At 39.0% G+C, this 22,253-nt stretch overlaps 1 protein-coding gene across 1 annotated transcript in view; it reads left to right on the top strand.

The window, feature by feature from the left end:
• GLRA2 (glycine receptor alpha 2) overlaps nucleotides 1–22,253 on the top strand; it is a 128,197-nt gene that overhangs the window by 12,172 nt on the left and 93,772 nt on the right. Inside the window, exons 3-4 of the mRNA XM_064475090.1 lie at nucleotides 9,533–9,600; nucleotides 16,709–16,932. Coding sequence (XP_064331160.1) covers nucleotides 9,533–9,600; nucleotides 16,709–16,932 — 292 coding nt within the window. The remainder of the gene's footprint in view (nucleotides 1–9,532; nucleotides 9,601–16,708; nucleotides 16,933–22,253) is intronic.

Here is a 22,253-nt window from a genome sequence, read left to right as displayed (position 1 = left end):
TGCTCTTTTTCTTCAAGTCCTGCACATGTCTTCTGACAGTAAAGCAAGGAACACTATGGAGACATTAAAGGAAAACCTGGCAGAACTGTGAAATAAAGTGAATGTCCAAACTCAGAGGAACCAAAAAAAAAAAAATAAAAAGGAATTAAAATCAATTTGGAGACCTCTCTGGCCACAGAGAGAGGTATTGACCAAGACCTGTATTTGAGATTGTACCTATTGACTCTTATAACTGAGCTTCCATTAACTTCTACAGCACAAGATCAGAATCACAGAGAAGGAACAACGCAAGAAATATTTAGAGGGAAAGGAACAAAGTACCTTTTTTATTTTTTTAAATAAATGTTTTGTGTGAGTATGCCAAGCAGAATGAACCAGTTCTTTCTGACTGAAAACAGAAGCCTAGAGTGGTTGACAACATTTCAATATTATTATTTAATTAATAGGGTTTTTTTCATTAAGTAGATTTTCCCTCCTGCCTTCTCTTCTCGGTGAACACTTTTTATCTTGTGGTTCCATGCAGTCTCTCAGATGAGTTGGCTACACTGACTTCGTAAAACATTATTAAAAATAAGATTACCCAGGAGGAGTTTGACTGACCCTATGCTGGAGTGCAGATTTCATGACTAGAGATGTAATACCATGTTTTATTTAACCACATTCAGGAGTGTCCCAGGCCTCTGCACACATTATGCAGTTCACATGCCGATCAGCAGCGAAGAGCTCTGTCTTCATTAATGCAAAGCAACTGAGCAGTTTCTCAGAATCAGGTGCAAGGAGCATCTCTTCTACCTGCTCCCAGTGTGGCTGAGAGCCTCTGCCTTTCCATTTGCTCATTTCAGTGAGCACTGTTTTGTGATAAGAAACGAAATAAGTGCCTGCACCTTTTCATGTCATAAGAAAAGCAAACAATCCAATTTCCCCAAATACTACCCACTGCTCTATTTCATTGGAGGAAGGAAGACTTCAGAAAGAGATATCGTGCAGTGAGTTGCTTGTCATGACTTGGAATGGAAATATTTGAAAGAATAGTAGGGAGCTCGGTGAAAAAAATAGTTTGATGGACACATGGAGAATTAAAACCTTTATCTGGATATTTTCAAAGTTGGCAGAAGTAAGTTTGTTTGTTTGTAAGTTTGCACTGTAGGCTTCTAATTCCAGTGTGAAGTTTCCAGATGTAAGATTTCTGATTAACTGTGTTTTAGATTTATTTCCTCAGACTCATTTGCACATGGAAGGCTTTAGCTCTGGGACTGGCCACACTCAGCCACAAGCATGACCGAGGCTTGTGTGGAAATATCTGAGTTAGCTTTCAAGTAATTTGCTCAGGGGTGCTCTGCGCCACTCCGAGATGATACAGAGCTCAGCACAAGCTATAATGCCTGAGGTTAATGGCCTCCAGTGATTTCCAGCCTGCCATAACTACATCGGTAGCAGCCCTCAAACTACCTTCGTGAAAGCCAGCTCCAGTGCATTTATACAATCCGTTGTGACTGCTATGGCTATATATTCTTTGCAGACTAGCTCAGGTTAGCTGGGTAAATCAGGAACACGTCAACTGTTTAACGGGCTTTTCATTTCTGAGCTCCTGGTTTGTGGAGTGAAATAAAATAGTGCCTGAAAATTGTTCCTGTGCAGTGTCTATGAGATAACCTATGTGGAAATATCCCACTGCACCCCAGAGCTGACAGTAATATATGTTTCTCTTATCAGCCTCAGCAGAAAGAGGCAGGGAAGAATGAACACGTCTTATGGACTATCCTGTAATGCCAAATGCAGAACTGAAGATGTTTTGTAGTGTGAGACTTACCTTCCTCTTCCAGAGCGGGATCTGTGGACAAAGGCATTCACTGAATGTGAAGCATGCCAATCCAACAATTTTCACAAGTGCTTTAAGGCACAAAAACTCTGCATCTTAGCAGGGATTCTCCTTCTGTGAAACGTTGATAGGATTTTACTGGCATGACTCCCGTTACATTCAGCAGTAGTCCCACAGCCGAAAACTCACATACCACTTCAAAAATTGATTACTCACTGTTTGACCTCAGACTATGTCAATGTATATATATAGATGGCTTTAGCTGTACTTACTCTAGAGACATTTTCTTTCTGTGACTCATTCTGTAATCACCTGGATCTGACAATCACTAGAGTATTTGTCTTGTGAGGCCTCAGTGGTATTTTGCTGAGGAAGAGCTTTCAATTTTGGAATGTCATATGCCCTTTTTATATCCAGGTCATGTCATAAGGCCGTATGTTTGCTCAGATGTTTTCTCAAGCTAACCAAGTGAAGGGAAGCAGCTTAAATCTTGATGTAAGAGAAGAGTTCTCTTGATGCCATTTTGTTTATTTATATTTTGTGTGTTCCTGCATGTGCACTTCTGGAAATAGGCAGCTGGAACTAGGGAAAAACTGTACTTTCCTCTATCTGTAATGCTTTCCTGCTGATTCCATTCAGCATTGCCTCTCTCTCTCTTGCATGTTTTGGGTAGGGCATGTTGTGTCTCCTCCGGTCTGTAAATTCTATTGTCATAAGTGGCATTGCTCACATATATTCCTCAGATATTCGGTAGTATTTAGGCTCAGTGATATTAGTGAGAATGAGAGTCCCCAAAAGGGTTTAGACACTTAAAGAGCTCTGCAGGTCTTGATCTGACTCTGTAAGTGCTTTCATGGCTCTTAGCCTTATTCTGCTGATAGTAAATATATATTGATATCACAGAATATGATTCTGAGTCTCAGATGCAATGGTAAGCACCCCAAACCATTGCCACATTCCCACCAGGAGATATGGCATTCTCAGCGAGATACATTATTATATATGACAGATGAACTTTCTGAGGTTGTTGGTTTTAGCTTGATGAAGCAGAACAATTATTTTGTCTTCATTTGATTTTTTCCAGCAACTTGCATCAGTGCAAAGTACCATACAATTACTGCATTTCAGAGGTTCCTGAGATATCTGCCCATGTGGGGGTTTTTTTTAGGCATTTGGAGGTGGGTTATTTTTGTTTGTGTAGTAGGCAGAATTGCCATCAATGAATAATAAAAGTGTTATAAGCATAATATTTTCTGTGATACGTTGCATTGGGGTGAATACTTCTAAAGAAGAAGGAATTCTGTGTTTACTGGGCATGATTACACTTAGGGAGTCAGGGTGATGCACTCCATCGAAATCCCGTAGAAAGACAACCTCATAAGTGAAAGGCATCGCTCCCCAAGAAGAAATGTCACCTTGATTTGTAAGCCTTAGAATAACTATGTTGTTCTGGTGTCATTAATTTTGCCTCCTGTGACTGATACATTTCCCTTGCTGTTAAAATTCTAATGAGGTGATGATGTTTAAATGGAGGAAAACATTGGTTTTGCCCAAAGGCAGAGCGATTGGGAAAGAAGAAGCCTTACCTAGGTACTTGAAATAAAGACTACCTGTGGTCTACCTCCTGCTTTCTTGCTACAACCCTAAGCAAACTTGCTAAATCATGTGAATCTTCTCATCAGAAGTTGGACTATGCATTATACAGATCCTTCAAAACAAATGTGCAAGCTGCACTGCTTCTGGAGTAGCTGCAGGATCCCAGTGGCTCAGAGGAACTTTTCTAGTGCATCAAAGCTGCCTTTCTCTCCCTGGCTCAATACACACGGTCCCTGGCCACAGGGCTGGATGCGCTGCCTTTGATAGCCCTTCTCCCGTCCTTACCCTGCCTGCCTCACTCTGAGCAGGGAGGAAGCTAGGAGGATAAACAACTTGCTCCTGCCTAATGACCATGGCCAGCTGAGGTGTCCCAGAAGTAGTTCAGCCTTGCTGTCTGACTTACAGGGATGTGCCTGCAGGGCCATGAAGAGATGCATTGGCAAGCTCTTGAAGTGGTAATTCAGATACCTTTAGTACTGCAGCTGCAAAAACAGAGCCCTCCATGGAGGTTCACTCTGGTTTAGGTCTCATGAGGTCTGTGCTGGATGTTGAACGGTTGTTCAGTTTGGTTGAGGAAAAATGCTTGCTGAAACCCCAGCTGCCTCCAGAACTGGCAATTAAAAAACCATCTCCAGCAAGCTCTGCTATCCTCCCCTACTGTCCTGGGATCTGTTACCAGTGCTCAGGTCAGTATGTGGATCGTTGTCCTGCCCTCACCCACATTTTGACTCTCTCCCTCATTTAAGCTCAGATGTGATATCCCTGCTCCCCAGATGAGGGGATGCCCAGGCACTGGTGGGATCACTGCCGCCTCACTTTGCCCCTTGCTCCTGTTCCTGGATCCCTGCTCTATCCCTATACTCAGACAGGATTGATTTTAGTCTTTTCAAACAGTCCTGATGCTTATCCTGCTCCCTGTGGTAAAGAGAGAAGGGCAGTTCAGTTCACCTTTCTCCCCTATATACAGGAAGAAATAAACCATCAAGATGGTTTATAAACCATGAGGATGGGAAAAGACTCCTTCCATTGACACATAGGCCAAAGTCAGAAGGTGGACCAAAAATATTATGTATAGAAAAAGACACAAGATTCTTCACAGATCTGTAAATATCTTGTGAATATTTTCACTTGCATTCCATGAGATGGTTCTGCCTCATTATCTCTCATTTTTGTTTCCACATCTCTCTGCTTTGCCCACAATTCTGAGTATGTGTACTGTATTTTAGTTTTCCTTACAAAAATCCCTTCATAAATACACATATCAAAGAAAATTGACAAATGCACAGGTATAATTTTAAATCTCTTGTATGATTATAACATTCCCACTAAGGACATTTTAGCTATATGGCTGAAATTAATATGAAGAAAAAAAGACTGCCAGGTGCAGCCTGGAAACCATACACCAAAAAGACAGAGTTGGGATGGATGTGAGAATACAGATATTATTAGCTGCAGTTAGGATGATCTCCAGGGCAAGAGTACATGTAAATCTTCTCAAGATCCTACTGAATGAAGGAAGCTTTCAGGCTGTGTGCTATCAGTACTGAAGAATATTCCGCAAAATCTGTGGTTAGCAGCTGGACAGGGCTCAGCGTACTTCTTTCAGCACTCACCACTCAACATGGGGACTCCCCCACATGTTGGGATGGACTCACCACCTCTGGCAGCTGACAAGGAAAGGATTCACTCTCTAGCCAGGTGGTGGCAAGGACACAGCCACCTTTGGTACAGGAGCTATGAGGCAACATGCCACAGCAAATTCAGGCAATATTGAGTATTGCCAGGGTTTCTTGTGGGTAGGTGAGCAGATGAGTGCTGAGGACTTTCTTAAGTGCTAAGTGCCCCAAATTCATGGGAGGTACATGAGACATTATAATGTCAGGGATTTTCAGAAAGGCAGTGTATTGGAGAGTCCCATTGTCTGGCAGCAGCCCCAGCCCCCGGGAAGCAGGGAGAAGGGAGCTGCAGGGAAGAGAAGCGATATCTTAGCTGTTTGTCACAATACCAGACGTCTACTTTCTGGTGGATTTGAGCATTAGATACCTGTTTTGGCTTTGGGCTTTTTTGCCTGAGTCCTTTCAGGAAACATATATTTTCCTTATGACTTGAAAATCACTTTGATTATCCTGAATGTGCCTGAAAGGCACCTGGACTGTTACACTGTTGCATTGGAGGTGACAAAAGAAAAACCAGGGGGAAGAAGTGATTTAATTAAAAGTAAACTTTGCTTAATTTTTTAGAGGTAATGTCAACTCGTTTTAGATTTTAGGAAGTAAAGTCAAATTAAATGTTTCCATTGCCTTTGAAGAGTTCTAGATTATGTTCTCAAGCCTTGGATAAACTTCATAGAAGTTTACTGCTTTCATTTTAAATGAACTATTAGATGAGAAGAATCTTTTAGGATGGAGTGTGTGAAATGTTCCATTGGAAAAAGTGATGTTGCGTGCCCTCTTTAAAGTGCACTTCCTTAAGATGTACAACACGTATACACCGCCTCCCCACTGGAATAATATCAACAGTAGAAAAAAAAATCAATTAAAAAAAAGAATAAAAGTATTGCAAACTTCAGTGCTCAGTTATTTTTTTTCTTATCTGCTTCATTTGGATAGTGTTTCCTATGCACATTTTAAAACCCCATCACTAGCAGATTGTCTTTAAGAGAAAGTTGGACTTATAGCTTAGAATCTGTAAGTTATAAGACCTAATGTCAGTTTTTAAGATCATATTATAAGTATCTTCTGTTCTCATTTGGTTGAAAATCTCGCATTACACTTTTGTTGTTTATAAACAAATATAAATGATCAGAAAAAAACTGAGTTGGTGATATGTAACCAATAAAGCTCTTTCCAGAAAACTCTGTTTTTTTCTGGCAGTACTTAGGTTTATTGAGTTCTTATACTGTTCCACATCTACAAGCAGAAGGCAAGCCAAAGACATTATACGACTGAGTAGTGAAATGGAGGGAGATATTTGCTTTATTGTAAGATACAGGGGTCCAGCATGTATCTATTTAATGTACACCTGAACTGCAGTCTGTGATGTGGTAGCTATTTCCTAACATAGGTAAGCTTATTCTCCTGACATAGGTAAGCATATTTACTAGGTTCTGCTGACGCTCAGGAATTGAAAGCTGTGGTGCTCACATACAGTGGGTTTTGCAAGACAACACCATGAGATTAAAGAAAAATTGACAAAGAGCATGGGAAGATGCCAAGGCACTCAATGCCTCCATCACCTCAGTCTTTACTGATAAGACTGGTCTTCAGGAATCCCATGCCCCTGAGACCTGTGGGAAAGTCCAGATCAAGGAAAACTCAGTGGAGAAGAATCAGGCTATAGAGTATTTAGGCAAACTGGACACAGCCAAGTTCATAGAACCACATAGGAAGTACCCACAAGTGGTGAGGGAGCTGGCTGATGGCATTGTGAGGCCATTCTTAATTATCTTTGAAAGGTCAATGTGACTGGAGGAGGTTCCTCATCGCAAGAAAAAAAATGTCACTCCTATCATCAAGAAGGACAAGGAGGAGGATCCAGGAGCTACAGGCTGGCCAGCCTTACCTCGAAGGCTGGAGCAAATCCTGCTTGAAGCCATTTCCAAATATAATGGACGGAAAGATGACTGGGGGTAGTCAGCATGGATTTATGAAGGGGAAATCATTCCTGACCTTGCTAATAGCCTTCTACGATGACATGACTGGCTTTATGGATGAGGGGAGAGTAGTGGATGTTGTTTATCTCAACTTTAGCAAGGCTTTTGGTACTGTCTCTCACATCATACTCATAGACAAACTGTTGGACCAGACTAGCTAAATGGACAGTGAGGAACATGGAAAACTGGCTGAATTGCCATGCTCAAAGGGTTGTGATCAGCAGCACAAAGCCCAGCTATAGGCCTGTCACTACTGGTGTACTGTAGGGGTCGATACTGTGCCAATACTGTTTAACACCTTCGTTAATTACCTGGATGATAGGACAGAGTGCACCTAAACAAGTTTGCAGGAGATACAAGACTGGGAGAAATGGTTGATGCCCCAGAGGGTTGTGCTGCCATTCAGATGGACCTGAATAGGCTGCAGAAATGGGCCAACAGGAGCTTCATGATGTTCAGCAAGAGGAAATGCCGTCCTGCACCTGGGGAGGAACAATCTAGGAGATGCCCGGCTGGAATGCAGCTTTGCAGAAAAGGCCATGGGGGTCCTGGTGGACATCGAGTTGAACATGAGCCAGCAATATGTTCTTGCAATAAAGAAGGCCAATAGCCTTCTGGGCTGCATTAGGCAGAGCATTGCCAGCAAGTTGAGGGAGGACACGTTCACTCTGCTTAGCACTGGTGAGACACATCTGGAGTCCTGGGTCCACTCAGGACCTGGAACTCTGGGCTCCCCAGTACAAGAGAGACATGGATTTACTGGTATGGGCCCAGCAAAGGGTCATGAAGGTGATTAAAGGACTGGAGGATCTGTCATACAAGAGGTTGAGATTGCTGAGGCTATTCAGCCTGGAGAAGAGAAGGTACAGGGAGATCTTACCCATGTGCATGAATAACTGATAGGAACTCCAGTAAAGAAGATGGACCCTGATTCTTCTCAGTGGTGCCCAGTTGCGGGACAAGAGGCAGTGGGCAAAAACTGAAACACAGGACATTCTGTTACTGTGAGGGTGGCTCAGCGCTGGCACAGGTTGCCCAGAGAAGCTCTGGAGTCTTCATCCCTGGGGATATTCAAAACCTGATGGGGCACAGGCCTGAGCAACCTGCTGTAGCTGATCCTGCTCTGGGACTAGGTGGACTAGGGGGACTGGGTGATGTCCAGAGGTTCTTTACAACTTCAGTGATTCAGTGATTCTGTTTGTTTAGATGTAGAGATACATGTTGAGCAAGATGACCAGCTAGTAGAAATATCATCAGGTAAAAAGGAAAAAAGTTATACTATGGAGGGAGAATGGCAGACTATTTGGCTTGTTTTAGCTTGGTGTTGAAAGTGAAAACACATTTACAACATAAAAAGGAAGCATTTTTTGAAAACTATTGTTGCAAAAACTGAGTTGAACAACACACTTTGTTGGAATTTAACAGCTTCAAAACATATTACTGTTGTGGGTTTTCCTTCCAAAACCAACATGTTTGTTTCCTTGAAGGTGGGTGAGTTGCATTCAGGAAGCTGATAGCATCCTGGGTTTCACTGGGCACATTACTTTATCTTCCCATTTTTCAGAAAAGAAAGTAATAATATTTCCACCTTTTGTAAAGCAATTTCACATTATTTTTTAAGAAAAGAAAATTTATGTGATTAAAATAATAATAGGAAAAGAGGGAAAGAAAGTACTTGATACTCAATGCTTGTATCAACTTTTGTGTCACTGAAATTCAGGCATTTAACATTAATCCTTTTTGATTCAGTTGAGAACCCCTGTTTATTTCATCATGCCCAAAAGAACTAGGAGGCTAATAGACAACTAATGAAATATTAAGTCCCCATTCATTCTGTTACACATCAGTGACCACTGAATAACAGGAAAGGAGGTGGAAGGGAAGAGATTACAAATATTTGTTTAATAAAATCTGTGTCAAGCCAGAACAGATATTACTAAAATATCTGTTTATGGCAAGGCAGACATCTCCAGACCAGGTACACAAAGAGCTGCCTGTCTAAGTGCATTTTCAGTGGCCTGGAGTCAATGTGAAAAGTGGCCCTTCCTGGGAATTTCAGTGGCAAGACTTTGCCTACAGCATAGAATAGGCGTGGAGAGATAATATTTTCATTTTAAGTCTGAGAAGGAAGGGAGAGAGGAGTGGTTGCATATTCTAAAGCATATTCCGCGCTGGTACTGTGGATAAAGAAAAAGCTGTTATCCTCATACCCTCACTCAACTCTTCTCTTAAATCCTTAAGTGCAAGGCTGTAGTTCTGTGTATTTATATAACAACTTCCAATGAAACAAGGTTAATTAAATTAGTGTTGGTGATGGTTTTCTTTGGATCGATATTTACATGCTCTGTTTGGGAAAACTCACTTTCTACTTGCTTTCAGCCGCATCTGTACCAGAATGTACGGAGGCTGAGGGATCTGTACTTTTGTTTCAATGTGTATTGCAACATTTTTATTGCATTCCACAGGTCCTCCAGTAAACGTTACTTGCAATATTTTTATCAACAGTTTTGGATCAGTCACAGAAACCACAATGGTAAGTGCTATGATGCCATTGGCAAGAGAACAACAATACTTAATATATGTCATGAACACAACCTGTCAATTTTTCTATTTATTGTTCAACTTGCAGGTCCTCCTGTAAATGTTACCTGCAACATATTTATCAACAGCTTTGGTTCAATAGCAGAAACTACAATGGTGAGTGGGACTGGTCATTGAAGCCATCTTGTGAAGGAGTGGGATGTGATGTAGAATAGAGATGCTCAGAACGTGGGGACATTTACTAAGTTATTAAACTACTAAAAACCTACTAGCTGAATTAAAAAAAAATAAAATAACTATATAAAGAGATATATAAATTATGAAACTCAACTACCAATTCTAAACATACATATGCAATGACTGCACCATGGCCTGTAGTGACTCTGATGGCAGCAACTATAGGTGTGTGCAAAACAGCTTTCTCAGGTTTTATTAGCACTAAAGAGGCAGAAGAATGGCTGGAGCTCAGCTGTGGGGCTCCCTGCCAAGTACTCCATATTTTGAGTGGGTCTTACACCACATGCTGTATTGCCTTTTGCGGCAGACTGTGCTGAAAGAGCTACCAGAACAGTCTTGTTTAGCTAAATCTTTGTGAATTGCAGCCACAGCAGTAACTGAAAAGAATGCATAACTTGGGTCACATGACTAAAACATATAGCTATAAGAAGACTTGGGTATTTTGAAGGTTAAATTGGTATTAGGAAATGATGGGATCCCCGCTGATCAAAATGTGAGTTTTGACTGAATCCAAAGAACGCTACTAGTCAGAAAAACAAGACCAAAATGAAAATGCCGAAGTTTTAATTTTGATATATCTAAAAATAAATAGTACAATTTTTCATTTTAAGATGAGAGATTTCTTTTAAAAATTGGCAAAATTTAGGATTAACAAAATCAAGCTAAAAAAATGGAAATGAAAATTTTAGTCCAACTTTTTTCTTTTTGTTTGCCTAGAAGTGAATTTTTTTTTTCAATATTTTCTAAGAAAAATGAAAATAAAAAAAAATTTTTTTGGAGTCTGTTTAAAAAGATGCTGAGCTTTTAAATCTTTTTCAAACAACGAACAAAAATGATCAGTTATTTATTCAAGCATACATGCACCTAACTACTGGGGCTTGTCCAGAGAGATATTTTTGATTACTTTCTTACAATAATGTGATAAACCCATAATAATTATCGGGTGCTCATATACAAGAAGTGGGTTAAACACGTTCTAGAAAGGGTCTAATGACAAATCCCAGCTTGACTTTGAACTCTTCAAGTCACAGCTGCCACAAAATAAACTAAGAATGGGTGCTTTCCCTTTCACTGACATTTTTTCAGGAGTTATTTGCATTTCTTCAGGACACTGTGGACAGCTGTGGACACTTTTGAAGCAATTGCAATGTAGTTTCATAACTCTGTTTTCCAGGGGCTTGTACACAGCATCCAGGTCCTTCTGTATTTGCTGAAGACAAAGGCAATAAAGGTGTTTAGCATCCTGTAGGACTGAGTTCTTGGTAACTAGAAATGAGCTTGCTACCCACAAAAAGACTTAAGGTATACCAAAGAATTATTTTTTTTGTAAAATGGGATAGATACTGCCTTGCAATCCTCGCATTATGAAGGAAGAGCAGATATTTAGCACAACTTAATTATTTAATATTCAAACACTTTATCTAAATTCCATTGTAATTTATGCCAACAGTTTAGAAAGTGGTGCCTAAGGAACACAGATCTGCTCCTGAACATATTTATTTGAAAAGCACCCTGTTATTTAATGCTTTCTAGAGATAAAGGACAAGTTATTGCTAAGTAGGTTGCTTTCTTAAATAGTGTGGGAATGACTGTGATGACAAGCTATGACATACAAAGCTATAAAATAAATAGAAAACTTAATACTTTAGAGTATGTAATATCTGAAATATTTTAAAAACACCTTAAAAGAAAACTAAAATAAATTTTTAAATGACAGGGGAACACATATCTTGATGTAACGTAATTATCAACAGACTTAATTTTCAGTTTTCTTATGTTCACAGGATTCTGAAAAGATAGCTATGAATTTAGCCTTTTTTACCCAGCCATGTCTGTTGATTCTACTGTGTAGAGGCATCAGCATAGCATTAAGTAGCAAAAATCCTGCACGTCACTGGCTTTACAAGATGGCATTCAATGAAAATATTTGCACGACCTAATGCTGATTGCATTAATTAGACTCCTTCATTGCTTTGATTAAATCCCCTCATTGCATTTTACCTTCTATCAAATATGTTAATGTGCACCTTTCCAATGTTCATTAACACATTCTGCTGAAAACAGCCAAACATTCAAGTAGATGAAAACAAAGACTATTGGCTTTCTTATTTTGCTTTGTTCATAATATCTGCTGAAAGTGTGGAAAGATTTCTCTTAGATGCTGTTCAATGGTTTGATATTGATTTTCTTAATGCTGTCACTTCTTTAAGGCTAGTGTGACTAGTTTTAGGATGTTTTAAAACTGCTCTGTGAGGTGGACATCAATTACTGTTCCATCTACTTTGCCTTTCTGAAACAATGTAATCATGTGGTAAAAACGTTGGTGTCATGTGATAAGAGTTTTGTTTGACTCCTAGGATTCATTTTATCCTGTAAAATGGTCTTGATGGTTTTGACATAAAATTAAAAGATTCATTTAAAACCCTGGACTGTAAATTCACTAGAGACACTGCTTTCTCAGAGGACAGGAATGCTTAGTGAAACCATGTGTATATACTGAAGGGACATTATCAGAATATAATTTGGACGATCTACAGTAGCTCATTGTAAACTTGGGAGATGAAAATTTGTTTAGAGAAGCTTTCGTTAGGAGAAATTGATATGGCAAACAGGATTACAGTCCGAGACGTACTAAATTGAGTAAGGCAGGTTCTCAGTAACATCAGCAGGAGTAGCTTCTGCTTTCTGATTAGGATGATACCAAGATGAAATTCAACCCTGTGTGAAAAGCCAGCACAACTCTTATGTCCAGTATATTCTAAAAGCTAAAACCCTTCATTCAGAAATAAATCAGAATTTTGTGCTGGCTCTCTCGAAATGGGTGAATTCCGTAGAGTCTTCATGAGTTTTGCTCCCAAAAACCTAGGGAAACAAAATGCATACATATTAGCCTCTCTGCGCTATAGTGTTCGTATAGGACAGTATCACAAATGATTATTTTTCTCCAAAAGAAATGTTTTTCTTCCATTTTAGAATGATGCATATTATACCAAAATAAAAATAGTAAAAAAAAAAGGGCCAGATCAGAGTCAAGATGCAATTGCTGGAAATTTTCTTCATTGACTCGCTTGTCTTTCATTTAAGCCCTAAAATGCAAAGAAAGAGAAAAAGACATTCCTGAGTAACTTCACTGAATCAAGCAGTTATGCCAGTAAGCTCTGTATCTATTTTTGGAAGCATTCACACATGCAGTATTCAGCAGAAAATTCACCGTACAGCATGACTGCGGATGAGTATCACAGATGAGTAATCTACATCAGGCTGGGCAGAGTCCCAAAGTGTTCAGATGTTCAGTGTTGCTAATGACCAGGATTTTTTAGCTATCAGCTGTAGGAGAAGCTAAGAGCAGTTTGTACATTGATGAGCTAATTGTTAATTACAGAAATGACTAACTGTGAGGACATTATTATTGTCGTTATGCCCTATAATCAACGACTGACACTATGCAGCAGGTTCTCTGTTGGGGTAAATCCATCCAACTCCAATTGAATTTTGAGCACTTATGTTAGCAGAAAAATTTGCTGTTCCTTTAAAAAATTTAAGAGTAATAAAGCTTGGCTGTGTCTGGCTGTATCATATTAGCTTCTCACTAGAAAAAAACATAATTACAAATCATCTTGTTAGTTCCTGATTAATTCACTGCATTGTTGCATTTAACTGCATAAAGGACTCTCACTGAAGCCATTGAGGACACCTTGCGTGCTTAGGTGCATAAGTAAACAAGTGCTTTTCTGTCACATGGCCTTAAAATAGATGATTAAACCACCACTTTTCAGTTAGCATTCATATTTAGGATTTGGAGAGAGAGAGTCGTCTCTTTGGCAAGCTCCTTCTATGCATGGAAGGACAGCTAAATCTGGTGTTTGCCTCAGACATCTGATTCATTACCTGTGTGATCAATGCTGTTGGAGGGGAAGATGGGAGGAAGGCCAAGATCTAAGATGACCATCAGTTCAGAGACAGAAAATAGCACCAAAAATGGGGCAGAGCTCCCCAGCAACCCCTTGCCGCAGCAGTGCCTGAGGCCGAAGGGACCCAGAGCTTTGCTGAAGTTCTGGGCAGTGAACCTGGTAGCCATGGGTTTGCTGAAAGGCCATTTCTCTCTAGATTTCCATAGAAGAAGCTAAATATATCTGTGGATGGACCCCCTGAATCTTCAGCTAAGTCTACTAAATAATCAGATGAATATTCCTTTAGTATGTTAGTATTACCCTGATCTTATGGCTTGAGAACAGAGGAAAACCGTTTATCTGAGTTGCCTTGAGCTACCACTGGCATCTGTGTTGCAAATGAGATTGAATCTTCAGGTCCACACTCCTTGTTCAGAGCAGTGGTGCTGTCAGGAAGGATTTGTGGAGCAGGTGTACTCATGGTCGTGTAGGAGTGCTTTACTACAGTCCGCCCACTTCTGCCCTCAGGAACTTGCAAGATACACACTGTAGTCTGCCCGAGCTCCATGTTGTGATACCATTCTCAGAAGAATTATGCTTCAGAAGATAGTTACAATGTTAGGAAAAGTAAATTCAAAATTCCACACACGATTAGGTCTGACTGTGTAAACACACATCCCTCTCAGCTGCTTATACTGCAAGCATAGCAGAAAAAAGTAATGATGGTTTTGTGATGTGCATGTTATATTATACTTCCATTTTTATTTAATATTAAAATACCCATACATACACATATATATGCAAAGCCTATCAGACATAAACAAAGGTTTCAGTGCTGTTTTGCTTCTAAAAACAAAGCGTGCAGGGAGAAAGCAATTCTAAGTGTATCAGTGTGATGGCTCTGATATATTTATGAAGGTACATATTGAAAAAGGTAGTGTAATCCAACTGGCATTATTTATGCTTTTGGTATAATATATATCATCATATGCAAGCTTTTCTATGAATAAGGATTTTTCAGACCGTTGTTTGTTATCTAAATCACCAACTACTGAAGTTTATGAAAGCACATTTATTTTTAGATACTTCAGAACAATTTACTGATTTGACTGATTTATGATTTCTGTGTCATGGGGGGAGAAATCCCTCTGCTTTCCATAGACTTCACTGTATATCTTATTTCAAAGAAAAATCAAAGGCAGTTGCACAACTAGTTGTAGCAATTTTATTCTATCAGCAGTTGTTGATGACAACTCCTGCCTTCTTTTCTGCAGAATGAAAATCGAGTGCTTTCCTGGCTTTATAACTAAAACTGTCCCATATAAACTTACAAGACAGTTAGTTTCTAAGACCAAGAAAAAAGGAAAAGTATGCTTAGGGTTACTGCATCCTCACAAGATGTGACAACATTTCATAAGCTCAGAACTGCAAATAACTATTTGATCTTTACCTGTATGAAACACCACCATCATAAAATGTACAGTGGCTTGTGGGAAAAAAAATCATACAGGCTTTTGTAAGTATCTTTAATAAATGTGCTGTTCTTGAGACATCTCTCAAGTCTGTCTTGCTCTGATTAGTAGACATTCCTGTTTTAACTTGCATCTACCCAACAGCAAAATGAAAATGATAGAGAAAGCAAGAAAAATTGCATTCTTAGTGAGACTGTAAAGCACCACCCTGTAGGGTTCAAAAACTGCCTCAGTTTGGTTGTCAGAAATATTCATCACCAACCCACTGAATGAAGGGTGGGAAATGCTGAAGCTTGGAGGGACATGTTCACAGAGTCTGCATATTGGGCAAGCTGCTTTCTGCAGCTCTAATCAGAGTGAGAATATTTATTTACATTTCAAGGATGATAAGTTCTTGAGACTATGCAGTTCAGTGGCCCGACTAAACCCAGGTTAACTCATACATTTTCCAAGTCAAAAGCACAATGCTGCTGTTTTAAGGTACTTCTGTTACCATGAAGCAAATCTTAAATATGAGGGGTTTGTACAGTTGGAAGAATTATTTGCTAACGTATTCCTTCAGATAATATAATTGATGTAAATGTTATTAAATATTTTCCTTTTAGAGGAAGAGTAGCTGTATTTCTAAGACAGTGTTCACAAGCAAGTTAAATGTAGTAATTTCAGGTAAATATGCTGTAATATGACGGAAAGCTGGAGGAGATGAAACTCTTATTTGCTGACTTCAGAAATTCAGGATAAGGAGAATAAGCGTTAACATCTTTCTGTTCCCTCCAGAGAGTTTAGACCCTAAAAGCTGTTTTCACACTCCCCTTTAATAGCCAGTTCTTGACACAGTGTTAATGTTGGTACTAAACGAACCTCTAAATAATTGCTGCCTTTCCCAGTTGTGACTAGCAGACCACTGAGCAGAAGAATGCAATTAGAAAATTTTTAATGGGATGCAGAGAGGGAGGAGTGAATGAAGGAACATACAGAGAAAAGCATACAGTAGCTAGAAAGAGGATGCAAACAGTAAATAAGAAGTGTTGATTTAATTTCTTCTATACAAATTCGGCTTTACTGGAATTAGCAACTATTGATAAGTACATTAGAAACAATTGATTTACATATTGGAAGCAATTTATTTATATTAGTAGTTTTATACAATCTTTGTTGAAATTGTATATATCTAGCTGCAATGCTTTTTGACTTTCTAAGTACCTCTGAGTAAATCCGTAACATTTGAAAGAGGGTTATATTTAATTTTGGATGTTACAGTTAATATTTTTTCCATCACTGAAGTAATTTTGATTTGGAAAATGTACCAGTTGTGTTTGTTTGGTTCAATACAGCATTTAGACTGCTTTATTTTCAAATGATAACTCTTATATTCAAAGGATAACATAAATGTTTGCTGTAATGCTGGTACTGTAGTAAGTCTAAGAGCATAAAGAAAGCTAACGTGGGTTTCCAGTTTTGGTAAGTGGCTTAGTAACCTTTTCACATGGCATTTCTGTAGGACTACAGAGTGAACATTTTTTTGAGACAGCAGTGGAACGACTCACGTCTGGCTTACAGCGAATATCCCGATGATTCCTTGGATTTGGATCCTTCTATGTTGGACTCTATTTGGAAGCCAGATTTATTCTTTGCCAATGAGAAGGGAGCAAACTTCCATGATGTCACAACAGACAACAAGTTGCTGAGGATTTCTAAAACGGGAAAAGTCTTGTACAGTATCAGGTAAGCCAGTTAACTTTTTCTTTTTTCTCTTCATTCCCTTCTTTCCCCTCATCCCTGTTTTTCTGGATGTAACTAGGCTTACAGAACATAATGTGCATACTTTAATTTTTGTTGTCCCATGTGTACAACTGAAATGAGACTTAATCATAGCAGGGTAAAAAGAAATTTTGCCAACGTTCCCTTGCTAAGCTTTTACTTTTCACAAAATAGCCTATAAGTGGCACAGCAGTACTTCTTAGCCTTGTTGGAGACTTCAGGCTCTCTAATACTTTAATGGTACGCCTCACTAATTCCCATTAGTGTTAGTTCAAGTCACTCCTCTCACAAAGAGAGGAAATCAACTCTTCAGTAGTTTGTGGGTTGCAATTTAAAAGTAAAGGGGAATAGTGTTTTGAATGACTGTTCAACACCTAAAGTAAAAACATGCTTGAAATACAACAAACTTGACATGTAAGTCACTGGGTAATCAGATGTATCTATTCGAATTTTAAAATAACTGGAACTACGGAAAGCATTTTTTAATACTAAGTGCATTGAAGTGTGTGTCATGTGACTGGATCTAGGCTGAATTAATAAACACTGACAAAACATGATTTGATATGACCTGATGAAATGGGACATATGCAGAGAATCAGAATTGCATCGCACAGGCATAAACAGCAGCAAATAATCTACAGTATTTATTTGACACTCAGCTTACTGTGCACCATTAATTGCTTAATATAGGTAGTCAAAAATGCGTAACACTGTATTATCGCTCTTACAATTGTTTAAAAAAAGTAATTATTGTGTTTTATTTGTGCCTGGGAATGCTTCTCAGCTTTTGCCTTTCTTGCATTGTAGAAAGTAAACATGATAGTATTTGTTTAACAGGTTGTTTAGTGAATTTATTAATCTGTAAGCAAGATTAGTTCAGAAGGCAGTTGTTTCTAACTGGGCATTCTGTTTGTGGCCTGCATTTCCAGTAAGGAATTCTTATTGATCTAGGATCAGGACGTCTGTGTTTTTTAGGATGCTAAATAAATAAGTAATAACATGGAACTTCCTCCATTTATTTAACTCTAGTGGAGATTCCTTGATAAGACCTCAATAATATTTGGATGGATTAAGCAATGTAGAATGTAAACGTTTACTGAGAAAGGTTTCATATTGGTGTACCTGAACAGTTTGAGAAAAATAATAGGATACAAGGAAGAAATTAGTATTAGTAGAGTGATAAACATGCTGTCACTTACAAATACTTCTTTTTTCACCCTGGGAAAGAAACGAATGCGTCTGTTTGAATGACATCAGGCACCATCTTATTGGAGGAAACAGTGCAGTTGTGTGCTGTTCTGAATGCAGATGGATAATATTCCTGATGTTTGTCCATCTGGGAAAAGTAATATTTTGAGCTTTCATATCACATTTGTAAAATTCCCAAACCTAAGTGCAAATTAATCTGAAGCAAAGTAAGCAGTATTCCAACGGAGTACTAAGCAAAGCTCATTGTTTCTCATATGAATCGCACCGCAGTAAGAAAGGCTTACCTGGCACCTCTAGCACGGCACGTTATTTTGAATGATACTTTACAGTGAAGAAATTTTTCCAGAGTATGGAAATTTGAAGTCAGAAGTAGTGAAAAAAACTTGTCTTTATTCTCGACATACTGAGCTAGATGCCTCTGTGTGTTACTGGTCGCTTTTAGTTGGGCTATGCAGAAAAAAACAGGAACATTTTAGTGATTTGTTTCGGTACATTGAAAATGTTATAATGCTGCCATTTTCACTACTGCACCACTAACACTTAGCCTGGCATCACGATATTTAACAATTAGCATTTAGGGTTCTGTAAATGTTTAAAGCACTTTACAAAGATGTCTGAGAAGTAGCAGTGTGGGCTGTTTTGTCATATTTCCAAATTTAATAAAATCAAGGACAAGTTAATCTCACATAAATATAAATTTCTTTCTGCATAAAATGGGTTTAGAACTGTTCCCGGTAATTAATGGGTAAGAAGCAAGGTGTGTGTATTATATGACAGTGGTATTCTTCTTCCCTGTGTAGTGCACCAAAACCATGGAAATATGCTAAGCAGGAGGCACAACTGGCTTATGCTGTTAAGTGCTCTCAGAGGCCAATCCTGCCCTTTCTGAAAAGAATTTGGAAAGTCACCTGGGACTAGATCTCTTGGTCCATATTTTACTAAAAGACACTTGTTGTAGGATCTTGGTTCTCAGATAAGTCATGGCAGGGTCAGTGAGGCTTTGACACATGCATTAGCCCCACCACAGTGCTTAGCTCTGGGAGTTATCTCACCTCTTGTGGTAAGCCTGAGGCTCTTTGTCCTTCTTTCAGGAAGCGATAAGCCATTCTGCGTTTACTGGTGATGGTAGGCATGACATAGATTTCCATTACAGTTTACTTTACAATAATTAGTTATGATGCTCATGTTTGCAGACTCCTAGATCTATATTTAATTCCCTGGGAGTTGGTATATAGAAAATAAAGCCAGTTGTTGATGGTTGATGTACCCACCTATGAATCATATAAGTTTGGCAGTCTAAACCTATATTTAGATATTTGCTGTATGCTCAAATGACTACCTTGGTATTTGTTTTGATCTCAGATACACGCTACATATGCTATATAGAACCTGAGGCTCGATAACTGGATAACTGGTCTAAACCTTTGGGTGCTGCAGAGAGAACTAGAACCTTGGGGTGGGGGGAGCTCAGCACTACTCAGTACCACAGATATATGCTATTGCCACTGGCGATGTATCAACAGCTTTTAGAGGTACATGTATTTTGAGAAGTCAGCAGTTACAGCAAAGTTATATTCAGCGAACAACTACGCTTTAGTCAAGATAAGTCTCAGTTGCACTCTTTGAGCTGCAAAACAGTTAAATAGCTGCAACTTTTATTTTAAAGCCCTCTGCAGAAAGCAGTCACCAAGAAGGGTTTATTATAGCACTGTTCAATAAAATTAGCTTAAGATGTGTATATTTTGTAAGCTGAAAAAATGAGAGTTAAAATCAGAAGCCACATAACGTCACCCCCCCAGATGCCTGTGACTCATCCACTCCCAACCCTTGAATGATCTCTTCATGAACTGGATTTTGTAGGGGTCTATGCGCTTGGAAGGAGTGGCAGTGCTATGTGATGATACCAAGAAACCTGTTCCTGTCAGTCATGTTCTCTATGACATGTGGATTTTGCATTGTATACTCTGCTACACTAATTTTATGTTCCAGAGGTGAGGACTGTATCTTCTCTGGCCCGTTGTGGACACCTGGGACATCAGGAAAATGTTAAATAACCTCACAGGAGGCCTTGTATTCTCTCTGAGCCACCCATTTGTGCTACCTGAGTCCCACAAACACAGTTTGGGCTGCCAGCCAGCTCAGAATATTAGCATCTGCCAAATAGCTTATTTTAGCAAAGTGATATGAAGTGGAATGGTTTTATTTAAGGTTTGGGGGTTTTTTTGGTGTTTTTTTTTTCTTTTCCCCATTAATTGCCTCCCTCTCCTTTTAATATTTTCAGTACAACTTAGCTGTATGAGCTTGATACAGAAGGTGATGTAACTCAACTTTAATATTGATCTATGGCATTGAACCTAGAATATACTGGTCAGAAAGGTAAAGGGCCTGTAACTACCTGCTGCTCCAGAAAACACTCGCAATTGCCCTATAAAGTTGTTGAGCTGTACTCTGAAATGTAGTGCCAGTGCATTGAGCCAGAAGGAGACACAAAGCAGATTATTTAATATTTTTTAAATATACAAGGATTTTAGGAGGTGTTGCATAATTTGACAAGACAGCCTCTTGGAATCCTAGGGGGGAGATTTCTGCAAGCTCACAAATTATATTACTCCCCCCATTTTTGCTATTCCTGTTCAAAAAGCAGTGAAATACCCAGAATGAATTTCCTTAAGTCTTTCAAAATACCTGTTTTTCTGTCTTCATTTGTCTGCATAGTGCAAGAAGCATCACAGTTATGTAGACAATTAGTTCTTCATGGTTTCAACTCTTGACCTAGATTTAACTGTTAGATGTTATTATGGATGAAGGCAGAGTGTCTACTATAGAGCAGTACTGTGCTGTTAGGGCACTATGAAACAGAAAATTCAAGCTATTAGATTGCTTTCTATTTGTGCAGCTGTTCTGGGAGTGATTACTAGCCCCTCCGTTCGGCAACAAGTAGCTGACAGGATGAGTTGGCACATGCAAAAGCCCTTGCCTGCTTATGCAACCAAAGAGAAATATCTGTGAAAACAGCACATTTATTTGCAATGCTACCCCCTGTGCCAGCTGCCTTACTCAGGAGTTTCCTAAATCAACTCTTCCCAATGTGGCCATAGTGCTGAGTGACAGAGCACTGAGTCTACTTCCCCATGCACCCCCACCAACCCACACACCATTTTGAATTATGAGTTACGATTACCATGTCCCTCACGTAAATCATCAGAATAATATATAGCATTTTATAATCCAGTTTTTCTGAGTGAAACTTCTGTGTTTTGCAGTCTCCTCTGTACCTGTGTTCTTTGACCTGTGGGAATGAAATATAAAGCAGATTAAGGAAATACGTAGGTAACACTGCTAGTCCCTCTGCAACAGATTATTCATAGGGAAAAGAGTCCATTATCCTTCTGAAATATTTTGATTTCAAATAAGATCAGATCTTAGATCTTTAGTGTGGCTATTACAGAATATGTTGCTATGTTACAGTGAAGTCAGGCATGCATTTTCTAAAATAATTTTGGAGTAAATACCTTATCACCTATATGATAATGAAGCTCCATTTACCTTTGATGACATCGTTGTGTGTAAATCGTCCATGGCATAGCACAGACTAGCCTAACAGTGGTAGGAAATGTTATGTTCTACAGCCCTGTGTGCATTCTGTGCTTTAATTTGATGGCTTCAATTTTATTTTACAATCTAATGTTGGGATTTAAGAGGATTTGGACTTTACTAGCAGCATTGTCTTTCCATGTGACAGATTAGCAGAGGGGGGAGTAGAGAGACTTCTTTCATGATCGACACGGCTGTTTACTATGTAGGAACCCCTCTCTCCAACCTCACACAATCATATTTATTACCTCAGCTCCAACCAGAATAATACTGATATTAACAAGGAGGGGATTTTCCCTTGGAAGTTAATCTTAATCAGCACAGGAACATTTTCATAGAAAATTGTTTAGTTCTTCCATTGGCAAAACCGTGCACTGTCCCATGCTCACTACCCTGATTTTCCAAAAGCATAAAACGTCTTTGTATACCTTAAAGTAACTTTTCCATGGTAAAGAAAAAAAAAAAAGCATTGAAGAATAATC

Source organism: Phalacrocorax carbo, chromosome 1 (genome assembly GCF_963921805.1).
Source record: "Phalacrocorax carbo chromosome 1, bPhaCar2.1, whole genome shotgun sequence".
In the NCBI taxonomy this organism is placed as follows: Eukaryota; Metazoa; Chordata; class Aves; order Suliformes; family Phalacrocoracidae; genus Phalacrocorax; species Phalacrocorax carbo.
The sequence above is the reverse complement of the archived record's forward strand: the minus strand, read 5'-3'. Positions and strand labels throughout refer to the sequence as shown.